The 27,956-nt window shown below is 42.2% G+C and overlaps 1 protein-coding gene across 3 annotated transcripts; it reads right to left on the reverse strand.

Annotated features, from left to right (window-relative positions):
* Positions 1-27,532, reverse strand: LOC115762553 (3-phosphoinositide-dependent protein kinase 1). Of its 3 annotated transcripts, none has more exons than XM_030704829.1 (6): positions 27,431-27,532; positions 11,000-11,459; positions 10,560-10,910; positions 1,729-2,952; positions 1,383-1,657; positions 1-855 (listed from the first exon to the last, which is right to left on the reverse strand). In XM_030704829.1, the coding sequence occupies exons 1-6, from the start codon at positions 27,437-27,439 to the stop codon at positions 460-462; spliced, it is 2,715 nt and encodes a 904-aa protein (XP_030560689.1). In that variant the 5' UTR covers positions 27,440-27,532; the 3' UTR covers positions 1-459. The 3 variants fall into 3 exon arrangements, with proteins under 3 accessions (XP_030560689.1, XP_030560688.1, XP_030560690.1); XM_030704828.1 differs by lacking the exon at positions 27,431-27,532 and adding an exon at positions 18,686-19,593; XM_030704830.1 differs by lacking the exon at positions 27,431-27,532 and adding an exon at positions 15,233-15,521 and having other exon boundaries at positions 2-855.
* Between the last annotated feature and the right edge of the window lie 424 nt (positions 27,533-27,956).

The following is a 27,956-nucleotide window of genomic DNA, read 5'->3' on the forward strand; positions in this document are numbered from 1 at the left end:
TTAATTTAATTTAAATTAGTTTAGTTTAAATTTAGTTTATATATATATATATAGATTTTATATGTGTTTTCTGCTTACACTGTGTTATTTTGCTGCTGCTGCTTCTTCCCTCTCTTTCTATATGTATATTTGTATATATGTATATATGTATATGCACAAAAGTTTAACGGTAAACGAGAGACACACAACAAACAGAAATTGTTATTTGATATATGTATGAATATATGTAAATATATATATACTATATATATAAACAAATTTCGAATTAGCACTAGACACATTCTTGCATTTCTATTAGTGTGTGTGTGTGTGTGTGTGTGTGTGTGTAGGTTTTTGCTAGTAGTTGTTTTTGTTGTTTTTGATGTTTGCACTAAATTTCAACTAAATTAGAATTTAATTTGCATTTAAATCTAAATAACGACAACAGTCACGAAATGGCCGAGACACGTGTTCAGCTGTTCAATTGGACACTGTCTTTTTGCCTCGCGTCGTTGTTGTTGCTGTTGTTGTAACTGTTGTCGCTGCTGCTGCTGCTTCCAGTTGCTGTCGCTGCTGCGCTGCCGGCGAACTTCGCCGCGCTGTGGGCGAACTGTTGTTGGAGGCGGGCGAATTGGAGCTGGCGATGGGCGTGCTGTAGACAGCCAAACTGTTGCTGCTGCTGCCGCCCGTTGAGCAGGCGAAGGACGAGATGCTGTTGGTTGTGGACACAGCTGCTGCCGCCGCTGTCGAAGCAGCAGCATCGGCTGCCGTTGCGGCAGCTGCGTCGCCGTAGCACAGTTTCGACATGTTCTCAATGGCCTCGACCCACTGTATGGCATAGCCTTCGGGATCGTCCAGATAGTAGGTGCGATTCGGCTGCAAGAGAGCGAGAGCGAGAGAGAGAGTTACAGTTAGCAACTGGCTGACAAGTGTGTGCAAAAAAAAAACGGTGTGACCAAAGGCCGTTAAAAACTATTGTTTATTATCGACGTATTTTTTTTTGCTGTCGATTTTGCTTTTATTTTTTTTGCTGGTTTTTATCTACGTTGCGTGTGCACTTTTCAATGTCGCATATAATTGAGTTGTGTGTTGTTGCTGTTGTTGTCGGGTCGTAAACACGTGCCGTTGCTATAAACTGGGCCCAAACGAATTAGTGCGAGCGTATGCTTGGGGCAACTTTATGGCACACGATGACGTCATCAACTCAATTGGCTGGTTCAACAAACTGTCAACAGCTGCTGCAACAGCAACAACAACAACAACAACAGCAAACAAATTAAATAATTTAATGCCGCCAAATAAAATGTACAACAATCGTATAAGGTAACGCCTGAGAAACGAAATCCCTTTTCGAAATGCACTAAAAAATACCACAGCAAAAATACTAACAGCCTGCAACTTACCGTATGCACAAAGAAGATTTTAAAGTTCTTGATCTCGGCGCGCAGCTCGGGACTCCAGGGTATCTCGCCCTTCTTGATCATCTGCACGGGATCAATATAGATGAGGCGCGGCCCCGTCGTCAGCAGAAGCATACGCTTGCGGGCAAATAGACCCTTGCGCTTGTTAACAAATCCCCGCTTGAGGATCACCTCGCCGTCGGCGAACACGTGCCACTTGTCAGTCTTTTGTGCCTCCAGGCGCTGCTGCTTCTGTGCGTCGCTCAAGTCGAACGAATCTGGAGTGAGGATCAGAGGCGAGATTAGTCAGATCATAGCAGGGCAGGAGTAGGAGGGAGGAGGCACTTACTCTTTGCCACGGAGGGCTTGTGGGCGGGCGCCGCGGCGCTGCTGCCGACGCCCAGCTCGGCGCTGAGCAGACGCGTTATCTGGCGCTCGTCCAGACCCGGCTCCAGATCCACGCTAATCGGCAGACAGTAGCTGTTCGCACTGCACAGCGCATCGTCCTGGCTGACGCCGGGCAGGTAAGGATAGATGGGCGGCGGCGTCTGCTGGCGCAGCGTTTGCCAGTCGATGCCCGCAAAGAAGGGATGCGCCCGTATGCTCTCGTAGTAGCCGAATTCATCCTGGGCGCCCAGGCGTTCGCGCGGATCGACCTTGAGCAGCTGCCTGACCAGATCCTCGGCATCCTTGTCAAAGCCCTGCGGAAAGTCAACGGCACAGCCCAGTATCTCCTTGAAGATGAAGTAATCGTTGCTGCCCCTAAACGGCGGCAGGCCCGAGATCATCTGGTAGACAATGCAGCCCAACGCCCACAGATCGGCGGCGGGCGTAATGGGCGCATTCCGCAGCACCTCGGGCGACACGTACTGGGCGGTGCCCACGAAGCTGCCGCGTCGCGCGCGCATCCTTGGATTCCGGAAGTGGCGATGGCGCGGTGAACGGGCAGCATCTACGTCATCTCCCGCTGCTCGCGGCGCCTCCTCCTCCTCCTCGTTGGCGGCGGCATCGTCGTCGTCGTCGTTGTCGACGGCATAGTAGAAGCGTCTGTCCTCCTGCTCCTCCTCGTCCAGGTCATCGTACAGCTCTTCGCTGTCCTCGTCATCGTCATCGGAGCTGCGCGCCGAGCGTCGGCGTCGCTGCGCCGCAGCGTCCAGGCTGCCGCTGCTGGCCAGCTGGGCGGCCGCCTGGCTGCGTTCGTGTGGGGTCATGACCTTGGCGGAGCCAAAGTCGGCGATCAGCGTGTGCATGTCCTCGTCGAGCAGTATGTTCTCGGGCTTGAGGTCGCGATGCACCACATTGCGGCGATGCATGTGCTCGCAGGCGAGCAGCAGCTCGGCGGCGTAGTGGCGGGTGCAGGCGGCATCGAAGCTGCCGACGCGATTGATGTAGGGCAGGAGATCGCCCTTGCGGGCATAGGTCATGACGAAGTAGAGGGAGCGCTGGTCCTGGAACGTGCACGACAGATTCACAAAGCCCGGCACGCTGGTCATCATGTGCATCACTTCGCGCTCTCGCTTGATGTAATCCTGTTTGTGCTCTCGCAAGATTAGACGCTTCTCGCACACTTTGACTGCGGAGAGAGAGAGGGAGAGAGAGAGATAACGGATTAGTCAAATGTCGGCAAATCAAAAAACAGCTGAGCGAGCAATGTATGAAACAACTGTAAATTCCAATAGAGATTTTGCTGAATGATAGCAAAAGGAATGCACACACACACGCACACATACAGCATTAAATGAAGAGCTAACCGGCACAGGCGACACGATTGTCCAAAACAAACTGCTGCACTGTAGCGCACAATTTGCCAGCGACCCTTTGGTGACCATTACAATATGTGCACAGGCACACACATACATACATACACACATGCGTAGGTATGTATTGCAGCCCAGCTCAATTGCACAGGCGACAGCGTGGTCATAGGCTCAGAGCTGCGAGTCGAGCGCACAACTTGCTAGCATCACTTGTGTCGCCTGTGCCTCCTTGGGCTCGTCGCTTTTTGTGCTTTGATTTTAGTTCGTTTTATATGTGCACACACTAACACACTCACACACACAGTGAGTTTTTGTCGTTTTCTTGTTTCAATTTGGCATACATATTCCTCGTGTGATTTATTGAAATGAATGCAAGAGCGAGAGAGCAGCAGAGTGCGCGAACAACGGACAAAAAGGGAATCGCGGCAAGACAGTAAAAAAAAAAAACAACTGAAAAAAAAAAGGAATTTGCTCAAATTGCTAAATTAACAGGCGACAACGGCGACGGCAGCGACGGCGGCGACGGCGACGTTGCCAGCGGCAGCAGTAACGAAAGCGAGCGCGCTTTGGGAACTTGTTTCCAGTTCCCCCCGCGGACGCGCTTCTATACTTTGTTTGCTTAGCTGCTGCTCCCTAAGAAATTCTAAACTGGTTGTTGAACTGCAAAACCGCACACACACACACACACACACACACACACACACACACGCGCGAAGAGAATTAAGCTTGGCTGCGGAATCTGTTGGCATTGAAACATTTATTGAGCAAAATGTGAGACGCTTTTAAGCTTTGACCCCCGCGACAACCCTACGCACTAGCAGGACAGAGAGAGAGGGAGAGAGAGAGAGAGTGAGGTTAACGGCTCTATTCCCACTATGAATTATGACCGCTTATCAGCAGTTGCCCGGTTCGCTTTACAGTTTTGTCCTCATCAAGTGTCGATGCGCTTTACATACTCTACATACAAAATGTATGTATATGTATGTGTGTGTATGTATGTACATATGTATGCAAGATAGAACGTGGGAAACTTGAAAATATTCGTGCAGAAAAACTCTCGAGACGCAAAGACAACAAACAAAACGCGAAGAAAATAAAATGAAAATAAAAAACAAAAACAAAATCAAAAAAAAAAAGTGAGTGAGAAAACAGTTTTCGACACAAACAAAACTTAAAACGCAAATTTGTTGATTTGCGAAAAAGCGAATAAACAACGTTGATATAATAAATTACGCTAACTATGTGTGTGAGTGTGTGTGCGAGTGTGTGCGTGTGTGTGTATAGGCAATAGAAAATACAAATATTAATTTGCTTTTGTTTTTATTTTGCCGTTTTATCAAGATCGCAACTGAGTTTTTTTTTTAGTCTAGAAAACAAATCAGGGGCCAGATAAGCTGTCGAGTGGCAGCTAAATACACACACACATGCACACGCACACACACATGCACACGCACTCTCGAACGGCGAAAGAGGAAAAACAAAACAGCCGCAATTAAAAGATTAACACAAATAAAACAACAAAGTGCGCGATTTTTTTTATGCGTTTTAAATTTCCCAAGCCAAAAAAAGAACAACAACAAAAGTGCGTAAAAATAAAATTGACCTTGAAATCCGTTACCGTTGCCTTTTTTCTTTCATTTTTTTCTGTGATTCTGATTGGAATTGAATTGTGAAAACGAAGCGCGCGTTTTTTTTTGTGTTTCATTCTATTTTCTTTTATTGTTGGCTTTAATTATTTATTTTAATTTTTTTTGCGCGCCGTTTGTTGAGCTGCGGTTTTAAAAAAGTGTATTTTTTTTTCTTTTTTTTTTATGGGTTTAATGCCCTGATAAGGCGACGAAAGCGCAGCCTTGAACTAGGTGGCGGCAGCGCAAGTGCAAAGAAAAAAAAACAAAAAACAACAGTGAAACATAAAAAATAAGTTAAAGAAACACACATAGGTAAATAGCAGCTGGCAAAAGTACAGAATAGGAAAAGGCAAACAAACACACGAGAAAAAGGTAAGACACAGCATTAAATTAATATTGCCCAAGTTTTGTCCCACTGATCAGCAGCGAGAGAGGGGGAGAGAGGGGGGAGAGGGAGTTAAATTTCAAAAATGCAGCGCACACACACACACACACATACAAGCGCGTGCATTGCAACTTGTTGCGTCTCGATTGGAATGCAGTACAACGAGTTTGACAGAGAGCGAGAGAGGCAATAGCAGTGACTGCAGTGGGAGACATAAATTGCAATTGTAACCAGTTGTTGTTGTTGTTGGGAGACAACAACTGAGTCAAACGATTCTATAAATAAGACAGAAGACGACGCAACTGCAACTTATTGCTGGAGGACAATGACCAAAAAAGAGCAAAATAGAAAACTGTACACAACGCAGCAGCAAATGCTGCTGGATGGCATTCCAGACGCAGCAGCAGATGCACACAGCGAGCGAGAGAGAGAGCGATAGAGGGAGAGCGAGCGCCAAAGCCAAAAGTCATAGTTAGTTAATTGGGTGCAAGGCCGTTTGGGTATGTTTTGGAATTGGAACACGTTAAACAGGAAGTCAAAATAGAGGTGTTTGAACCGCAATACAAAGACAACGCAAGATCGAGAGAGTCAGAAAAGGAACTTTGATTCCAACTCATGTGTGTGTTAAATATATATATATATATATATTATTTTTTTTTTTGGCAATTTTTGTTGTAGTGGAAAATGTTGTTTCGCATAAGTGATTGGAAATGTTTCCTTTAAAGGGGGGCGGGGGTTTGCAATAAACCTGATTACTTGCGTCTGATAAACGCGGCTGTCCAAAAAAGAAAAAAAGAAAGAAAAGTAACTCCAAAAAACGACCCACGCGACTTTTAATGCTCTTTTCGGTTAATTTATTGTCACGGCGGCACGACACACGCGAATTGACATAAAATTGACAAAAATTGCGATAAAAGTCGATTGTGAATTCGCCGCGGCGAGTAGCAGGCACCACAAATTGCAAGCTGTCTCTCTGTGTGTGTGTGTGTGTGTGTGTGTGTTTGTGTGTGCCATTTCGCATTGTTTCGCATTTCAATTTCATTAATTAGCGACTGCCGCCCAAAATTGGCAAAGAACATTGGCGGCGGCGACGTTCCCCCCTGCCAACCCCGCCAACCCCACCCACCATTCGCCGCGTACCCTTTGCATGATGCTTGCTCATCATGACGTAACTTGACGTTTCGCTTGAAACTCATTTAAATATGTCGCGCATAACCAAACAGCTTATGACAGGGCCGAAGAAGAAGAAGAAGAAGAGTGGCTCACAGGTAAACGCAGCGCACAGAAGCGAGCGTTTAGTGGAAGTCGCAGGCAAGTGGAATGGGAATATGGAAAAATGGAACGGCAAGGAGCGCGCCTCTCATTGTTGTTGTTGTTGTTGTTGCCAGCTGAGTCATATAACAATTTTGAGTGCGCCTCCTTTTTTTTTTTTGGTTTTACTGTTATTGTTGCTGGGTGCCTGCCGCGTGGCAGGTTTAGCAAAAGTTTATTGCCCTTTGAGGAGGGTGGGGGGTGGGGGTGTTGCGAAGCGAGCGACAAGTTGACGGCACGCAAAGGACCTCTATTTTTTTTTGAATATGGTTGTTAAACAAACGACAATTTGCACAACAAGTGAGCAGCAGCAGAAGATAACGGCACTCGCTTCCTCTCTCACTCTCTACATATGTATATGTGTGTGTGTGTGTGTGTGGCGCAATAATAAAAACAAGGCCAAGGCAGGCTGTGGCCGACTTCCTGGCGCGACTTAATTCGCTCGTAAAAGCTGAACGGCTGGCGGCAGGGGAGGGGGGGGGGGTGCGGGCTGTGGGTGGCGGTGGACCTTGCCACGTGCCACACCCCCTCCCTGGCCTACCTGATATATGGCAGCTGCAGCGCACATCAAAAAAAATTGTACAAGCGCAGGTGCAAACAGAAGAAGAAGAAGCAGCAAACATTGTTATGAATCAGGCGAAAAGGATATTCGAAAAGGATCCGCCGCCGCCGAGTTGAATGACCCAAATATTTGTCAATATTATGTTACAAGCCAGAGCGAAAGAGAGAGAGCGAGAGAGCGAGCAGAGGTTAAATACCCTTAGACAGCTGCGACTGCGCGCAGCAATGGCGACGGCGACGGCGGCGCAGCAGCTGCTGTAATTAAAAATAACACACGAGCACAAGAAAAAGGAGCAGCAGCAACAACAACGACAACAACAACAAAACGGTAAACGAAGAGAAGAAGCGAAGGAAGAAGAGACGACGCGAACAGAGCAAAATGTCTGCTAATGTTTTTAATCATTTTGCAAGTTCAGTGGCCAAAAATTGGCAGTGTGGGAAAAAAAAAACGCGTAGCATGTTCCAGAGTTCCAGCGTGGAATATGGGAACAGTTGAGAGAGAACAGTTCAACGGCCGATCGTCGAGTGTACCAATGCCAGTGCGTTCCAGCAACAAGTTGCATTTCGATGCGTGGGCGCAGCAGCAGCAGCAGCAGCAAAGTAAACTACTTAAAACGTGTGAAAGAAATACAAATAAAGTGGAACAGCTGCAGCTGCGCGCAGGATCAGCAGAGCACGTGTTCAGGTAGGAGAACTGCTACACAGCTGCGCTCAAATACAACAATAAAACTAACGCACACGCACACACATACATACATAGAAGCCTTTTGCGTGGAATGATGAAATAGTCCAACAGACAATGTGAAAATGCGTAAAAAGAATTTGCGTAGCGCGTCAAACAGACGCCGCACAGCAACAACAATTCGCACACATACAAATGTGTGTGTGTGCTCTCTCTCCTCCGCTCACCTCAGGCATGTGACACAAAATGAAAACGAAAACGAATTTTGCTACGTTCATCGTGAATGGACTTGTGGGAGTTGTGAGTGCGCCGCGAGAGCCCGAGAGAGTGGGCGTTACAGTTGGCAACATGTTGGCAGACAAGTCCATAAAAATGTTGCCGTCTCTGCTCGGCTCTGCTCTGTTTATAAGCAAATTAAAAGCAACAACATACATAAATGATACGAGTTGAATTCGGTTTGCGCTCGTTTTTAGCGGGCGGGCCCGGGCCCGGGCCCATTGGAAAATGTATGCCAATAAAACACAATAACAATAAAAAGACTGGCGGCTGCTCTCGGCAAAAAAAAATAAAACAACATCTGTTGACCTTCAAAAAGTGAGTGCAATAAACAAATGTCAATGTTTTCCTTCTTTTTTTTTTACATTTGTAACACAGCAACAAAATGCAAAGTCGAAAGTGCAGTTGCTGTAATTAAATGTTAATTTACAGAGTGTGTACGAGAGAGAGAGAGAGAGAGATAAAGAGTGGAAGCTGCTGTTGCTTATGTTCTTGCGCGTCTATTTTTAAACACAACTTAAGCTTCAGACGACAGACAGCAGCAAAACAACGGTTACAACACAGTTGCACACACACACACATGCACACATGCACTCTCGCTTCACTCTCCCGCTCACGCAAAGTTAAAGAGCAAAACAACAGTTGCTCGTCTCCCCTCCCCACCCCTCTGTCCATGCAATACTTAAGCTGTCTGTTAACAGCGCGCACTGTTGTTGTTTACATGCACCTGATGCTGCCCTCTGCTGTTGCTGCTGCCGCTGTTGTTGCTGCTGTTGTTGTTGCTGTTGCTGTTGTTGTTGCACCCGTTATATTTGTGCTTTTGCGAGTTGTGCTTTATCAGAAGAAAAAAAGTCAAAAGCTTATTGCAGACACGCGCCGTTTGCCTTGCGTTGCGCTTTTCGCGCTTATTATTGTTTTTGTTATTTAGCATTAAATGCAAAGAAGAAGATAAATAAAATGCACACAATGCAATTTGCAGCTGCGTTTGCGTTCGCTGCAGGCAGCGCGACACGTGCCAAAGCCGCGACTTTGCAAGTTTATTGATTTATCATTGTTGCTGTTGCAGGCGAAAATCTCAAAGCAAATTGGCTTAGCACAAATAAACAACAACTGACAGTGAGCTGCACACACACAGACGCACACATACACACATACACGCTTGCGTACAGTTAAACAGTTATTTGTTATTTGCATTGCATGGAAACGTGGAAAGTGAAACAGAGGGAGGCGTTCTTTCCCTCACACCCACTCTCTCTCTCTCTCTCTCTCTCTCTCTCTCTCTCTCTCTCTCTCTCTCGCTCACACTGCTGACGCTTATCGCCTTTTGTCGTGCGCTGCTCAGCAGCTGATCTTGAACGATGTCAGCTTTTCGCCCGCTGCAGCCTTTTTGTTTCAATCGATAAACAAACAAACAACAACAACAATGCGAAAAATAAACTGTCGTCAATTGCGTGAGGGCGTCAGCGTCGGCGTCGGCGTCGCGTTATCATAGCAGAGGAGACGGCAACGCAGACGGCGACGGCGACGTCGACGTCGCTGTTCTTGATGTGTTGATTATCAAAAGACGTCAAAGCCAGCACAAAGTATACGAGTGTGTGTGTGTGTGTGTGTTGCCCCTATTCATAGCCTTTGCGAGATAAAAATGCCATTAGCTTAAGTTTTCAACTAGCTGATGAAATTTCCAATATATATGTATATGCATGAATATTTACAGTGTGGCTGTACATCACAACAAAAAGCGTGCTTAAAAGCAAAGAGAGAGAGAGAGGGAAAGGGAGAGGGAGATAGTCACGTGATTGGCGAGTGACCCAGCAACAAATGAGAAGAATATCAGGAACATATGTTGCTTTAGCAACACGTCACAACTCTCGCTGTCTCCCTCCCTCTGCCCCTCTCTCGCCATACGTCGTCTGTTATCTATTGCTTTTGTTTCGGGCTTAGACAATTTTGTCGCCTGTCACACGGTGTTTTGCATCTGGCAGCCAGCCGACAAACTTGAACAAAACGTTTTCTCAAATCAGCAACAGCTGGTTTCAGTTTCAGCCGCATGCGTCTGTCTGTCTGTCTGTATGTGTGTGCGTGTGTGTGTGTGTGTGGGTGTGTGTGTTTTGATTTGTTGGCAGCCGCCACAACAGCAGGTGACTGTCAGGCGCGTTGGCGTTGGCGCCGCCATCGCCGCTGTCTGCAATTGCGACCGCATTTCGCGCTAGTTGCCCGGCGCCAAGCAGCCCCACAAATGCTGACGTTGAGGGGGTGGTGGGTGTTTAGGTGTTGGTATATGTATCCATAGACTAGCAGGTATTATCCGGTTTTGCTCGGGTCACACATACTAATTACCCATACTATCGGTCAATCAATCAATCAGTCAGTTAATTATGCAAGTAACTCAATTAGTATGGCATTCAATCAATCAGTCAATCAATTATTCTGTTGATTAATCAATCAGTCAAGTCAATCAAATTATGAACACATTTAATCAGTCAGTCAATCAATCGGTCAGTCAAGTGTTACTCAAGCAATATGGCATTCAGTTCAATCAATCATTCAATCAAGATGTATTCACTTTGGTACGGTACTCACTTGCATACTCGCGCCGCGAGTGTATGTCCACCGCAAGGTATACCATGCTGAAGCTACCCTCGCCAATATAACGGCCAAAGATGAAATCGTTTGGTGATCGGCGGGGTGGCTGCGCTGCTTGTAGCTGTTGTGCGGCTGGAGGGGGCGGCGGTGGCATTTGTTGTTGTTCTTGCTGCTGTTGTTGCTGCTGCTGCTGCTGCTGCAGCTGTTGTTGTTGTTGCTGTTGCTGCTGCTGTTGTAGCTGGCGTTGATACGACAGCGACTCACGACAACACATTTTGATGCGCTGCGGCGTGGAGACGACTGATGAACTGTTGCTGGCCACCGCTGCTGCCAGAGGCGATGTGTAGCCTATGAGAGAGAGAGAGAGAGAGAGCGGGAGGAAGAGAGAATGCGTGCGTGAGCTTGGCAACTTGTTGCTAAACGGTTTTGTTGCTTACCGTTTGTCAGAAACATGTTGCTGCGACTGTAGCGACTGCTACTGTTGTTGTTGTTATTGTTGTTGTTCTCTGTGTTTGTTACCGACGTGGGTGTCGCTGTTGCTGCCGATGCAGCGCCACAGCCGCACGTGTGTTGCTGTTGCTGCTGCTGCTGTTGCAGTCGCGTCGCTGTCGTGGCCATTGCGCCAACAACAACCGCCAGCTCCTTGAGCTTTAGAGCCGAGAAATTTGATTCGCTTAGGGAAACGGCAGTTGTGGCTTTTTCTTTTGGCATCGCCGGCATTGTTGCCGTTGTGTTTAGTTGTTGTTGCTGCTGTTGCTGCTGTTCGATGCTGCTGTTGGTAACGCTGCTGCTGCTGCAGCTGCTGCTGCTGCTGCTCGAGGCAGAGACGACAACGGCGGCGGCGGCTGCGATGCTGGCGGCGCTGCTTGGCGATTGAAGCTGCTGTGTGCCGTTAATCTGCAGAAGAGAGGAACAGCGAGAGAGAGAGAGATCGTTTAATAAAAGTCGTGAGAGCGTAAAAATCAATCAATGCGTGGCCTATGTGTGTGTGTGTGTGTGTGTGTGTGCGTGTTAATTTGAAAACGCAATAAATTAAAGCGCGCAGTCGCGACCAGCCTAAAACAGACACAAAAACAAAACAACAAAAAAAAAAAAAGGCAGCGACAAAGCGGAACTTGCGGAGAGCCACAAGAACAGGTCCCACACACACACATACACACACACACAGACATACAAGGCGCAGCGGCCAGAGCGAGACAGGCAGCTTTTTATATTTATTTATTTTGTTAGGCCTACGCTTTATGCTGTTTGTACTTGGCGTGCGGCTGACGTCAAGTTCAAGCTAGTGCCGTCTCGCTCGCACGCACTAGTCTGGCCCATTGTTATTGTTGTTGTTCCGGGTTCAAGGACTTAGCATAAAAATATAATAAAGTTCATTGCCACCTGTTTACACATTTCTATTAACTTATGGGAATTGTGAAATTGTTGTTGCTGGTCAAGAAAACGCTTGTGGCGTGATCTGTATTTAGGCTGTCGGGAGGTGGGAGGGGGGGGGGGGGGGGGGGCGTTGTTACTTGGCCCAGACGACGCGTTGTCTGTGACGGGTTTTTTTTTGTTTCAACAAATCGTAAAAACGCAAAATTATCAAATTATGCAAAACGCATGCAAAACAAAGACAAAAAAAAAAGCAAATAAAACCAACAAAAAAAAAAAAGAAGCAAATTTATATAAAAACAAGGTGAGCAAATGCGTCAATGAAAGTCAAAGACGGCAGCTAATTTAAGTCAAAAAGCACAATGGAAAAATGGAACCAGGCTTCAAGCGCACACACACACACACACACACACACAAACAAAAGAATTTCTGATGTTATTTATAGGGTATTGTAATTGCGTTAAGAAGAAATCAACCTAAAACGTCATGGAAAATATATCCATATATAGCTAGGCACAGTGAAAGCGCTTTTTTTTTCAATATTTGATGGAAACTTTTTTCAAATAAACTCAAGGAACTTGGATATTATTGAAGCCAGAAAGCTTTCAATTACGATTGATGATAAACAATTCGAAAAAAAACCGAAGAAATTGCAGTCTCACAGCAAATTACAGGGTATCTACACGACAATATTCAAAGAAACTTAAGGAACTCTGGGATCATTAATGAGGGCAAGATTGTTCGAGAAAAGCGCAATTTCACAGCAAATTACAGGGTATCCAAACACAAAACTGAACTAAAACCCAAGAAACTCGGAGATTATTGAAGCTAGAAAGTTTAAACTTTTGCAGAAATATGTTTTTTTCCCAAATTAATGACAACAATTTAAAAAACCTCTCAAAAACTGCAATTGCAAATTACAGGGTATCTAGATGACGTCATATAGGCAGGCAGGCACGCCCTATCTATGGCGAATGACACTTAAAACAATTAATTTTGCATTTTCGAACTGGCCGCAATCTACTTTTATATGATTTGGTTTTAATATCTTGTATTTGACTTTTGGTTTAGATCTTTTCATCTGCTTCTGCTTCTTCTTTTTTTTTCTCATCTTGGCCAGTTTTTGGGCCTCTCATCTGCGTCACAGATCGAAAACTGGTCAAAACAAACAAAAAAAAACACCATAAAAATCGAACATACAAAATAATTAAAATAAACTAGCTAGGTAACGGGACAACAACAACAACAACAACAACAACAACAACAACAACAGGAAACACGAGGCAACAAAATGCGAAAACTTTGGAACACCTTCTGATTATACACATACATATATATAGATTTATATGCAAACTCAGTTTTGTAGAGCACATAATATATATGTGTATATAGTTCTGATTGAAACATGTCACTTGTGCATGGCATCATACACTGAGAGAAAAGTAGCTACACATTCATGCGAAATGTGTGAAAAGCGAATTGTTTTGTTCGCATTTGCTGAGAACATTTTCAATTTGCTTTTAAACAACATTTTCCATATATTTTTGCATTTTTTTTAAATTATTTTTTATAATTAATTCTTGGCCCACTTTTTCTGCGAGTGCATGAAATCACAAATATGTGGAAAATTTTCAAAGCAACAAAATATCTGGAACGCGCCCCCTCATTTGTGTGCGTGGGCGTGTTGCTTAGCGCACAAAACATATGACCGAAACGCTGGGCATGCTACACGCACACATACCCTACATACACACACACACACACACACATATCTATACTAGATGTTTGTATATTTAGATCTATTCTATGGCGATCTGATCTGACGACGTTGGCGGCGTCTAGACAAAAATGACATTTAAATGAATCTATTTTATTGTCGCTTCGTCGCCGTTTCAGCATAGAACCCCCCACCCCCCCCCCACCCCCTCCCCACCCTCCCCCTATCCCCTCTACCCCCTGCCAACAACCTCTTAGTCTTCAATTGAGTTTTATAAATAAAAATTTCTGTCTAGCGCGCGAATTGCAATCAATTGAAAGAAAGAAAAAACTGCAAGCGGCAGGAAGGGGGACAGGTAGGGGAGGGGGTGGAGGGGAAGGTCTGGGGGTATTACAAGGTGTCTGTGCTAAATATACATAGAAACAGGCAAACACTCGTAAAAAAAAAGTGTTTATTTAAACATAAACACGAAAAAAAAATATTTTAAAAAAATATAGAAAAAATATTTTTCTTACTGCAGCAGTAGGCAACAGTAGAGCTTGCAGTAAAGGGAGCGGTCTAACTGGCGAGTAATCTGAAGCAGCAGTAACTTTACTGCACAGTAAGTTTTCAGCAGTAAAATTTCTGACTGCAGCAGTAAATTCACTGCAAAATACCTGCTGCAGGCCTTTGCTTTACTAGACTCTAAGCAGTAAGTCCCTTTCGCGCAGCAGTAATTTTACTGTGCTGCACAGTAAGTTGTCAGCAGTACGGTTTCTGACTGCAGCAGTAAGTACACTGCACAAGAGCTTTAAGAAGCATTTGATCTTCTAGACGCCCTTTCATTCAGCAGTAACTTTACTGCGTTGCACAGTAAGTTACCAGCAGTAATATTTCTGACTGCAGCAGTAAGTACACTGCACAATACCTTCCCGATGCAGCAGCTGCTCTGGCAGACTTCCTTTCGTTCAGCAGTAACTTTACTGCGCTGCACAGTAACGCATCTAGACGTAGCAGTAATTTTACTAGAGCTCACAGTATGCCTAGACTGGGCAGTAACTCTTCTTCTAGCTGCAGCAGTATGTTTTACTGCAGCAGTAACTTCCAATCAGACCGCGCAGTAACTTTACTGCAGCAGCAGTAGGTTACTGCGCTCAGCCAAAGGACAACTGCAGCAGTAGGAGAAATCATTTATATTATAAGATTCAAATAAACACGCCCCCCCCCCCTCACACACCCTCCCTGCCTTACCTACGCTTTTTGTGGGCGTGAATGAAAATTGAAAGGAAAATTAAATACGTGGAAATTATAGCACGGAAAAAATCGCAAAAAAAAAAAAACGAAATGCGTCTATTTATAGCGTAGCGGGCAATAATAATACGAGTATATCGGAATTATTTTATTTTATTATAATCTTTTTGTTGTTTTTTGTTTTTTTTTTTCTGGCGACATGTTTTGCATAATTTTGAGCTATTTTGCTGAGATCAAGTGGGGTAGGTTTCTCTATAGAGAGAGGTGCGTGTTGGGGTTTTTCGATTGGGTAAAACCCGATCAGTTATTTTTTATTTGATTAGAATTAACGATTCAACATTTACGATACCTGCATTGGGAATTGAAATGAATTTTTGCAAGCGGCTTCTTTTCGACGATTCGCAGGAAACGGCGTGTAAGGGCTGAACAGAAGAAACACATTAACAAAACAGCAAAGAAGAGTAAAGAAAGAGAGAAAAAAAAATAAAGAAGGAACAAAAATTCGACAAGTTGAACGTTAGGATTTGGATTTATGAAACGGACAATCTGAACGGTAAACGCAAAGCCTGCTGCGCGGACGGGACAAAGGCAAAAGGCAAATGGCAAATAACGCAAAGCTAACTGTTTTTATTGTCGTTCTGCTTCTTCCATTTGAGCGGAAGTTGTAAAAATGCGCTTATGAATGAAAATGCACGCAGTGCAAAAACAAACACAAACAACAGAAAAAAAACAAACACATGCAAATGCAAACTGCAAATTCCAATTGGAACAAGCTCGCCCGCTCGCTCGCACACACACAAAACATTCCGCTACATAATACACACACACACAGGCACGCACAGAAAGAGAGACGCACGCTCTCCCACTCTCTGGCTCTATCTCTGTTTGGCTTACGTCGTTTACATTGGAGCGCGCTCTGTTTGTGTATTTTATGTTGTAATTGCGTTTTACGGTACAAATTCCAATGGGCCACGCACTGAGAGTCTGCCACACAAGAAGAAGCAGATGCGCGCGCGTTTATTTCTTTATCTGTGTGTGTGTCTCTGTGTGTGTGTGTATTTAATATTTATTTGGCTTGTGAAATTTGCTTACACAAAATTTTTGCACTTATAAATTTTCATAGAATGCGCGGATTATCAGGAATTCACATTTATTTATTTTTATTTTTATAATTTCTTGTTTTTTTTTTCGTATATTTGCAAGATCAAAAATTTCCATGAATAAAAAAAAAACAACAACAACGAATGGGAACAGGAACACGAACCAAAAAAATGATGACGACGTTTGTTGCTGCTGCTGTTGTTGTTGTTGTTGTTGTAGTGCGTGTGTATTTAGGAACTTCTTGTTCGTTTTTGCTATTTAACGGAATTTCGAACGGAACGAAGACGCAACGAAAACGAAACCACAAACACAACAATTTATGCAATGAGAACGCGAAGTTCTGCTGTTGTTGCTTCCTCTTATTTATCTATTTACTTTTTCTTTTTTTTTTAAATTTTATTTGTAATGTAATTTGTTTGGCCTTTTGCGGTGTATTATTTAATCGCACTAAGGAGAGCGCGCACACACACACAAACACATGTATATGTATATATATGTGTGTGTAGACAGGCTTGGGGCGTTTCGCAAGTGTGTGCGTGTGTGTGTGTGTGTTTGAGCGAAACGCGTGCACAATCGAAACGACGACACGTCCGGTTTCAAAGCGCCACAAAAACTAATCAGAAGCGAAAAACAGAAAATGATGTGAGCCCCAACAAGCAGCAGTCGCAGTCTCAGTCTCAGTCGCAGCCGCAGCAGCAGCAGCACGAGAGCACGAGAGAGCCGAACGGCAATGAGAGCGAGCCGATGTTATATGTTCATAATGGGGCCAAAGCAGCGCAGCCGCCGCTCAATGAGATTTGTTGTTGTTTCGGCGCTGGCGCCTTCAATTTTATTTGTTGTTTTTGTTTTTTCTTTTACAAGGCGAACAACTTGTGCACCAGGTCGTGAGAGCGCACAGATTGAGAGCGGGCCAGACAGAGAGAGAGAGAGAGAGAGAGAGAGTGAGCGCCTGGTAATTGTACGTTTAATGCTTTATGATTGTTGTTGTATGTACATAATATTGGTCTAGGTTTTCCATACACACGAATGCCATCCACACAACATACCCCCCCCCCCCCCCCTCTCCCATTGTGCTAGCATTCTATCAATCCACAAGGGAGAGCGCGAGTGTGCGTTTTGTTTTCGTTGCTCTTTTCTTCATTTTGTTTTTGTTTCAAGAGGCACCCGCATTCCTAACTGTAAACAAGCAAGAAGAAGAATGCACGCTCTGGCCGCTGCCTGGAAAAACTCGTTTTTCCCGCTGGAAAAATGTGCGGCACACAACATACAAAAAAACAAACAGAAAAAGAATTTCAAGAATTTGTAGCCCACAAGAGAGCGCGTAAAGCGACGACGACGACGACGAGATGTAAAAATAAACAACAAAAGTCGGGTGGAAAAACACGAAGCATACACACACACACACACACGCACACATGCGAGCATACACAATACGTGTAGGAGAGACAAGGACAAGGAAGCGGCGAACAAAACAAAATGTATGCGTGTGTGTGTGTGTGTGAAACGAAAACGAAGGCAAAAGACAAGACACAAACAAGAGACAATAATAACACTAACACTAACAACAACAACAACAACAACGGGGCCTGAGAAAAAGCCTGTAGTAAACAAAATAAATGGCGGGCGCGGCTGCGACAGCAACAGCGACGCCGACGGCAACGTCAACGTCAATGTAAATAAATATTATAAAATATGCAATTGTGTGTGTGTGTGTATCTCGCTCTGTGTGAGACATGCACAAGTGAAAGGCGCAAAAGGAAACAAAGTCTGTCTGTGTGTGTGTGTGTGTGTGTGTGTGGAAGAGAGAGGGAAGCTGCGAGCGGGGCTGAGGCCGATTACAGTGAAAATGAAATAAATAAATAAATTGATTTATTATTTAGTTGTTGTATTTTTTTTTTCACTCTTCCCATTGTTGCTTTTTCTTGTTTTTTTTTTTTGCCCCCTTTTTGCTTATTTTAATTGTCAATAAAAAGCGAAGAGAGAAAAACAAAAAAACAGCTGCCAGAAAAACAATTTAATTGCAATTTGTTGTTTTGTTTAACGATTGCTAAAAAAAAAAATAATAATAATAAAAAAAATAAATATTTGTTTTTTTCCCTTATATAAAGCAAAATAATTCAACTATTTGGCTTCAAATGTTGTTTTTCTTTTTTAATTAGTTTTAATTATTGTTGAATAATTTTTTTTTTAAATTTTTTTTTTTTTTGTTGAGAAATTCTTTGTTAAATTAAATTTGCCAAATTTTAAGCAAAAATGCTTGAGGCCCAATTGTTTGTAGTTTAGTTTATAAATTTATTAACGCATTTTCCTTAAATATACATTTTGAGCATATTTTCAAGTTAAAAGTTTTTCCAAATTTTCAGAGATTAATATATTTTTTTTTATTATATTGCTTGCTTTTCGTAAGTTTTTCAATAATAATTATTTACATAATTTTACTATAATATTTCTACAAAATTGTATAAACATAAAAATGTTGAATTTTTCAAAAATGTTTTTAATTTTTTTCTGCCCAAATTTCGAACTTTCTTTTTTTTTTAATTTTTTTTTTTTTTTTTTTTTGAGTTTTTACTTAATTTAATAAGAAATTAAACAATTCTTGAAACACATTTAAACAAAGTTTTAAAAAATACACAAATTTTTGATTTACAATTTATTAATTTTTTTTTTTAATTTTTTTTTCTTAAAAACTAACATTTACCTTTATGGACTTTAATCTTCGCACAACAAAATTGTTGATTTTATTGGACCAGCTTTTGCATTTCATGAGTAGGCCGTTGCGGGGGGGTGCGGTGGCTGTTGGGTAGGAGCTGCGATCCTGAACCAAGCACACACACACGCACACACAGATGCGTTTGTTAAGAATCAAACGAAATTTGAATGCGTTACAATGTAATGGGTTTTGTAACGTGTTGGACGAACTGGTCACACTTTTCTTGCAATTGAGTTTTTTTTTTTTTGCTTTTGCTTGAAATAGTTGCGTTATGCTTTGGGCTTTAACAGTTATTTTTGGTGTTCGCCATTTCTTGTGTTTAGATTATGCTTCACTTGACCATATTACGGTTTACAGTTAACAGTTAATGCTGGACACACGCGAAAAACACAAAGTGTACACTACAAAAATTGTTTTTGTTGTTGTTTATTTTGATATAGTTCCCTTTTGCTAGGCTTCCTTTAAACAGTTTGGCGCGCGCGTTGATTTATACCACAAAAGGAGAGTAAATCACAAAACAAAACGAGAAAAACAGAAAGACGACGGCCGACTGGCGATTTATTTGAAAATTGTGCTGTTCGCGATGCGCGCTTCCAACCAAACGGTAAAAAGTTTCAAATGGAACTGAAAGTGCTGGAACAAGAGGCTAGCGAGTAAGCCACAAAAACACACAGCACAACTGTAAACAACATGGTATGTGGAACACGGCACTGCTAAAGAGAGAGAGAGCGCTGCAATAGCAATGAGCGTGTTTCAATTCCAATTGTGCTTGCCAAACGGGATGTCTGTCTGTCTGTCTTTGTGTGTGTGTGTGTGTGTGTGTGGACTGTGGGCCAGTGCTCAATTGCAATGCATTGAGTCCAGTTCCTTGCAGTTGCACACACACACACATACCAATGTATGTTCCAACAGCGACGCCGGCGCCAAAGCAGCGCATGCACCGTTAGAAGCATTGATCGCAAAGAGCATTAAGAGGGCGCCAGCAGAGTCTTATAAGCTTATAAGTCCCTCTCTCTCCATTACAACCCATCCCTCCCACCCTCGTGCTCTGATTTGCGTACGAAGAATCAATCAAAGCGTACCGTTATTTTGCTTTGCATTTCGTTTAACAGTTGCTGCATTATTTATGACAAAATGACGCACTTGTTTTTTGTGTCGTCTGCACGGAAAAGCCATGACTCAGATGAAATGTCTCTCGAGCTTTCGATGCTGCGCTCATTTTGTTGTTGTTGTTGTTGTTGTTTTTTCGTGCATATTTGTATGTTGTTTGCTTCCCCCAATTAAAGACACGATTGGAATTTGAACTATTTGCCGCTGATCGGGTTGATCGCTCTTTGCGGTTCATTTCGTTGCAATGCATTCCACACACATACGCTCCACAGTTCACTCGTTCGCTGTGAAGAGAGCGCTTGCTGTTTCGTTGCCAGTTCGTTCCTTGTTTTGGTTTCCATTTCAATGTGTGTGTGTGTGTGCAAAGCGCGCGCATTTTTCGTGGCTGTGTGTAGAAATTCACTTGTCTAGCTGCTGCTGCCGCTGCTGCTGCTGCTGCTGCTGTCGCTGCGCTGCTCTCGTTTACGTTTTTACTATAAAACGAACGGAAGTCGAACACGCTGGCGAGCGAGAGCGCATGCATGCGAGTGCGAGCGGGACGCAGCGAAAACAAAACATTAAATTTAAGGGGAAGCTACGTTTAAGGCCAGCAGCCGCTGCAGGCTGCACTGCCAGCTGCGCTGTTCGCTGTCCGCTGCTCGCGTCGCAGCCGTCGTCGGCGTCGGCGTCGTTTCGTCACAACACAGCACTTTTCAGGCGCTTTGTTGTCGTTCTTCTTCTTCGTTCTCTTCTTGCTGTTGTTGTTGTTGCTGAGGTATGCGCCGCATAATTTGAATGCAAATTTCTTGCAACATTTTTATTTAACAATCTAGAAATTTCCCATACACAAACATATGGGCGGGCCGATAATCTAGCCGAAAATGTGACACGATTAGATAAAGTGCCAAATAAATGCTCAAAATTGGAGTACAAAATTAGTGAGTGCTACTAAATTTAGTCAATTGCTACGATATGATAGGCTCTCAAGATTACGTCAGCTGTTATACAGAAGTTATTCGGAAATTGGGCTCGAATTCAATGGGAATTTTCCAGAAATTAGAAACGGAAATTTAAATTCAATCTTTGGTTTAAATATAAATATTCTTTATTTTAAGAATATTTTTTTTATATATATTTTATATTTATATATAGTCTTATATAATCCTATAATATCTCAGGCATAGTCCAACAATAGATACATAGATATTTATAAATATTAAATATTTTCAACTTTCTCTGGAATGACTTGAACAATTGGAACCAAGTCCATTTCATATCAATACTCTGTCTATTAGCACTACGCATACCAAATTTTCGGTTTTTCGGAATTTAAGAACTTGAGTTATGAACGGGCCATATAAATTGTCATATCATATCTTGACTTTAACTAACGAAATAACTGTAGAATTTGAAGCATGTGAAGAATTACGACCTGACAAATGCTTACAGACAACTTGATTTAATCTGCCCATATATCATATACTTGATAACTAGTACTGACAAATGCTATGGCATTATATAGTTGATTCTAAAGGCATAATTCAAGTACAACAATCGACAACAGTTTAGCAACAGTTTCTGGTTAATCGCAGGTCTTGAAGTCGAGTTATGAATAGGCTATTCGAACTGTCTCGTCATATCGCGACTCTTACTTGAGGCATTTGCGTTGAATTTGAGGAATTTGTTGACTTATGGCCATATAAACAGCTCCCGACAAGCTTATCTGGCACGCGTGTCAGGAAGTCGGGTTATGAATGAGCTTTACGAATCGTCATACTATATTTTGGGACGAGGTTTGAAGAAAGTGAAGTAACTAGAGAAAGACTGCGAATAGTCTGGGTTAAACTAAGTTGAATAGCAAACAAATGGTGTGACTATGCTAGTCTAACATATAGTATAGTATGATATAATATACCCTATAAATATCAATGGATCTTGAGCTATTTTAAAGGCACATCAATAAGCTATAATCCAGCACAAATTTAATGATAATCGCATGTCAGGAACTCGAGTTATGAATAGACCATTCAAATGGAATTGTCATATCTCGAGTTTTACTTGGAGAATTACTGTGGAATCTAAGGAATATTAAGCCTTATAGTCCCATAAATAGTTGTAGACGAATTTGAAGACAATCGCATGTCAAGAACTCGAGTTATAATGTCATATCTTAACTTTTACTTGGGGCATTACTATAGAATCTGAAGAATGTGATGTCTGAAGACCTTATACACAGTTCTAGACTAAATATCTATAGTCCAGCACAAATTTAATGATAATCGCATGTCGGGAACTCGAGTTATGAATAGGCTATATACAATTTTCAAGTCATATCTGGACTCATGCTTCAGCAATTTCCGTTGTACTCGAGGGAATTTGACAAATGACGCCGAGTCAAGTTCGGGACAACTTTCGCTTGTTAAAAATAAGTTCAAATAATCTTCAAAAGAGATCTATAATTTTTGTTGCTTAGGCTTGCGGTTCGTGGACTTAATAAAATCAATTTGCAGCTTTAATTCATTTATTTTTATTCGATTTTTATAGTTTATAGTTAATTCTTTCTTCTAATTTAATTTAGTTTTTATTTATTTATGGCTGGATTTAAAGTTTCTCAAAAAAAAAAAAAAACGTTCATGTTTATTTTAGTTTTGGGGATTTTGTTTTTATGGTTTTTCGATTTTAGCTGTTAGCATTTTTTGGCTAATTCATTTGTTAATGAGCAAGTTTTTTTTTTTCATTTTCTTCTTAGTTGCGGCTTATTTTACGCTTCTTCTTCTTTTTGAAATTGTTTGCATGTGTTTTTTGTTTTTGGCGAAAATATTTTGTAAATTAGCATTTTTAATGGGCAACAAGACGAGACACAATGTCGCCTGGGCCAAAGCTGAAAATTGAATAGAAATAAAACACGGCTGCTGGGATTTGCATAAAAATCGGGCGAAACCAAAGTCAAGACCGAGTCTTATATATCTGTTGTTGTTGTTGTTGTTGTTGTTGCTGTTGTTGTAATTGCTTAGCATAAAACAACAATTTCTCAAATCGCAGACTTCGCTCACGCATTCCCCGAATCATTAGCGCGAATTTCAAACTTGATAAATGAACGGCGCATATTTGAACAGAGTTCGGTATTTTGTATTTTGTTTTGTTTTTAAGGCTTTGGCCTGGCCCGCACAGATCACAGCTCGTATCGCTGATCACTTTGTTCACCTGTTCCGTTTAATTGGCGGCCCCCCGAGAACCGGTTACGAGTTAGTTTTTGTTATTTAATACCCTGTACATGCTGTAAGGGTATCCCGTCTGGGTGTACGCAACAGGCTGGGCGAAACCTTCCCGAAACCATATATATATGCTCTTGATCTCGCTTAAGACATGCCCATCTGTCTGTCCGTTTGTAAAAACGCGTCTTTCTCGAAAACTAAACTTGTAATGGCAATTGCATATATTTTTCTATAGAATATACCCTATTCTTCTCAATTATTTCCTTCATTTTTATCATAATTCGATTATTATCGAAACTAGAAGAGAAAAAGCTTCGAAATTTCGGATGCACACATAGTTGAGTGTAATTTTGATGTCCTGAGAATTTCATAAAGATCGGACTGTAAACACCAGAGTTACACGAGCAGGTTTACCTACATCAAGTGTCGGGCGAAGGCAAGAAGAAGCACTTCCAGTAAATAGTGTGAAGCACAGGCAAGAAGAAGCACAGCTATTGCTTTGAGTCTTCTTTGAGTCTTCTTTTTGTGCAGCTTCTAGTTTAGCTCGGTGCCCAGGGTGTCTGCTAGTCGTGCACTCCCGACGTGTTTCTCTTTTTTCATTTAGTTTTTGTGACTCAATTGAACGCAACACTCATTTAGTTGTCACTAAGTTAGCCCATTAATTATGAGTAGCCCAGAGCGCTACATTTTGACCCTGGCTTGGTCTTTACCTCCTCTCGGAGGGGCCGAGTGGGGGGGGGGGCTTTGGCCAATTATGTTTGGAGTTTTACAATTTTGTCAGTGAAAGCGACAAAAATGGTCGTTTTTTTACATATGATTTTTGCCCTAATGATCAGTTGAGTGCGGCGTGAATATTCATACTCATGTTCATTCAAGCTGCGGGCACTCAACTCTTAATATAAGCTACTAAATCGCCACGTAATCAATTCCAAAATGACCAATTTTTATTTTATTTTTAATATATTGCGTCGCAAAAGGTTGAAGGTCGTTTTGAGTTGACAGAAACTGAGCATAACTTGACTTCGGTTCAAATTATCAGAATTTATAGAAACTATGATACAATTAAGTAGGAAGGGTTTTTACTTTTTAATATACCCAATAAAATACCCATAAATATACTCAATTTTAAAAAAAGAAAGCGGAGGAAATAAATTTAGGGAGCGCAGTTTCATAGCAAATTCAAAGATCTATTATAAAGCCCCAATCTTGATTCTTAACCTAACTCGATAACTCGATTTTTGATATAGCCATTTTAAGCAAATTTGCAGATCTTTTAGACATACATACACACATGCATGCATACATGTATAAACGCATGCATACATGTATAAATGCATGCATACACACATGCATACATACATGCATACATGTATAAATGTATAAATGCATGCATGCATGTATACATACATACATACATACATACATACATACATATATACACAAATACATGCATAAATGCATGTATGCATACATACATACACACACACATACATACATACATACATACATACATACATACACACATACACACATACATGTGCATGCATGCATACAAACATACATATACATGTACATACCTACATACATGCATGCATCCATCAACATGCATCCATCTACATGCATGCATCTACATATATACATCTACATACATACATCAACATACATACATCTACTTACCCCCTGCACCTCCTCCTTGGCCAGTGCCTCCTGCTCCTCCGCCACAAAGTTGCTCCTCCACAGGCCGTTGGAGCCAAAGATTCCTGTCTTGTTGAATTTCAGCACGGCCTACTTGCATTTTTGAGAAGCGAGGAGGAGAGCACTTGGTAGAAATTGGTTTTATTTCAATTTGCAGCACAGCGACAAATAAGCTATGGCTGCGTTTGGAATTGGAAAACAAAGTTGCACGCATACATATATGCATAAATGCACACACACATACACACACACACACACACACACACACACACACACACACACACACACATATATATGATACTTATATTCCTACGCATAAAATAGTTGTATTATAATATATCTGTGAATATGCCCAGATTGGGAATCTAAGCCTGTGCATAACTCGACTTCTGCTGCAGCGAACTTAAAGAAATTTTCAGAATTTCTGAATAATAAGGAAATAAATGCATTCCAAAAGTTGCAACTCGTTAAACATAAAAGTCAGTGTCTTTTATGTGGAAAATAAAAATAAAATAAAATCATAAAAAGAAGATATTTATAAATGCTGCAGCAAATGCGCGTTTTTATGCGCTGCGAAAGAAAAAGTAATCAAGGCTGAAAACATTATCGAATTAACACCCACACACGACTTCTCACACATAGATCACACACACACACACACACACACACACACACATACATACACTCTCTTTGTTTATGTAGAGAAAAGTGCCATAAAAACTGAAGCCAGCTTTCAATTTTGAAAAGTGTTTGGCGCCAGGCGAAGGCGGCGTGAAAATGAAATTGGCGCCAAACGAATTCGCAACGGTCAATTAAAAATATAAACTACAACTGTGTATTAATAAATTCTAAACGCAACGTAACTTTATTTCGAATGGACTCGGCCCTACAACGCGGGGCGTGTTCCACTCGAGAGATATTACACAGCGCGTACAATAAATAATTGACAGAGGCGCCAATCGAATGCACATTCTGCGCGGTGGGGGAGGGGAGGGGGGCGGGGCGTGGTGCCAATTGGCGGGAAAGTTTTACTCCAAAGTTTTCCATGCAATTACAGCGAATGCATTCTAGAGAAAACATTTCTTTTGGGCGGGGATTTAAATGCACTTTATGAAGGAATTTCGTGGGGGAAATTATATTGTCTAGGGAAATTCGATCAAAGGCATGGAATATGAAGGGAAATTCGAATACTAAAAGGCAATTGAAATTGAAATTGCATTTTGTAGGGAAATTTTATCTCAAAGGGAAATTTGAGCCATAAAATGGATCAAAGGCATGATATTAATGGGGAAATGTTAGCATTGAGGGCGAATTGAAATATAATTATCTTATAGGGAAATTCGATCAATTAAATTCATCTTTTCATTCTATATATAGAAAAATTTATAAATAATAAAATAGATCTGTGGCATGATGCAATTTTGTGGAAAATTTTGTGTTATGGGGAAATCCTACAAATAAAATAGATCCATGGCATTTTATGCTAAGGCGCAATTGTTTTTTATATTATAATACGAATTTGTTTAATTTGTTTGTTTTGCATAGTTTGATCATTTTTTTTTAATTGAGCTAATTAATTGTATTATATTATTTGTTTATTTTGTATACCCTGTAAAATTTAGAAGAGTGCATGCAGCAAGAAAAATTACCCCATTTGCAGAAAATCCTAAGCAGTTAACGCCCTACTATGCGATTCTCATGGATTCAAGTAACTTATGATTTGTACTTTTGATCAAAAGTAACATATTAATAGGTTGTGTGAACATTTCAATGTAAAGCTTAGATCTTTCTCTCTCTCTCTCAACTTAGTTCTCTCTCTGTCTTGTGGTCTTACTCTAACCCGCTTTCTACTTCTCCTTTTTTTTCAGTGTCCTGAATAATCGAGCAAAATATGCGACATTTTCGGGTAAGTGCAGATTTATGTAGATATATAGTATAGACAGACTACTTTTATTTATGCTAAATACCCTGTAAATCGATTTAAGTTTATAACCAAGCCGAATACCCTGTAAATACATTTTGCTTGAGTGTAATATAAATTGTATACCACGTACGGATCTGTAGCGTCTGCCCGTGCACATTTTGTTTTACAGGGTATCACCTTGTGTCCATTCTCGTATTTTTGCCGTTGTTTTCCCTTTCTAGTGCTTTCACCCATTTACGAGCATTTTCTTGAAGCGCAATTGATGATTGCATGAATATGTTTTCCAATTGCGTCGTAGCGAAAATGTTTGACCGGCTTTGCCGATGGGGATGGGGTGTCTGCTGCCTGTGGAGAGGGGGAGGGGCGGGAGGGGCGTGGGCGACACTTTGTTGGGTTTTTTCTCTAGTTCTTTCTCTGCCGCAGCTGCTGCTGCTGCTGCTGCTTTGTGTTTCGTTGGGTTTTCTTTTTCGTTTTTTTTCCTTTTCGTTTTTTAGCATGCAGCTGCGCAGCGCTGACAACTGCGACGACATTGCGCCATGTGACCTTTCTATGCGCTGGGAGGGGTGAGTGGGCGGGGTTGGGCAGGGGGAGGGGGGCAGTGGTTGGCTTTGGCTGCTGAAGGTGAGTGGGCTGAGCGTTTATATGTGTGCGTGTGTGTGTGGCATTGTTTTGGCTGTGGCTGTGGCAATTTGTTTGCCGCGTTGCACCTTTGACCTTTGTGCGCTCTGACATTTCGGCTCCCGCCCCCGCCCGTCGACAAATGTGTGGCTCACCTGCCAGCCCCAAATGAATTATGTTCTAGTATATCACCTTTTTCATATCCTGCACAACTCCAGCCCACACAGACTCAATTTCCAAATGGCGCGCAAATTTTCACACACACCAAGAAAATACCGAACTAGACAAATTTTCAAATACGCACGCAGTTGTTGTTGTTTATTCTTTTTGCCGTTGCTTTCAATTTATTTGTCTTTAATTGTTGTTGTTGTTTTTCGCTTTTCGGGGTTTTGTCAGGTTCAAGAGCGCGTATGGAAATGCAAACTGCCGCTGACCGACTGAGCTGCAGTCGCGCTGCAGGCGTCGCTTAAATATGTATTCCAAAACAACAACAACAACAACAACAACTGCAGCAACAGCAGCAGCAGCAGCAATGCGCTTAAAAGAAAAGCAGCGACGTCAACTGAGGCGGCGGCTGAACGACAAGCGACGGCGTCAAATGTTAATAACGCCAGCTAGACCCGCTCGCCAGACGCAGTGCAACAGGGAGGGGGGGGGGGGGGGGCGTAGGGGGATAGGGGCACGCGTCTACAGGGTGTCCGGTGAGGTGTCATCTGAG

This window comes from Drosophila novamexicana, unplaced genomic scaffold (assembly GCF_003285875.2).
Source record: "Drosophila novamexicana strain 15010-1031.04,08,12 unplaced genomic scaffold, DnovRS2.1 tig00000644-arrow-pilon, whole genome shotgun sequence".
Classification (NCBI taxonomy): domain Eukaryota; kingdom Metazoa; phylum Arthropoda; class Insecta; order Diptera; family Drosophilidae; genus Drosophila; species Drosophila novamexicana.

Bases quoted from the DNA above. Each gene is read 5' to 3' on its own strand.
- LOC115762553 (XM_030704828.1), bottom strand. From the start codon at position 18,751: ATGAAATGCAAAAGCTGGTCCAATAAAATCAACAATTTTGTTGTGCGA. The intron at 10,911-10,999 runs GTAAGCAACAAA...TCTCTCTCATAG, and splicing joins CAACATGTTTCTGACAAACG to GCTACACATCGCCTCTGGCA. The intron at 1,658-1,728 runs GTAAGTGCCTCC...TCCTCACTCCAG, and splicing joins CAAGCCCTCCGTGGCAAAGA to ATTCGTTCGACTTGAGCGAC.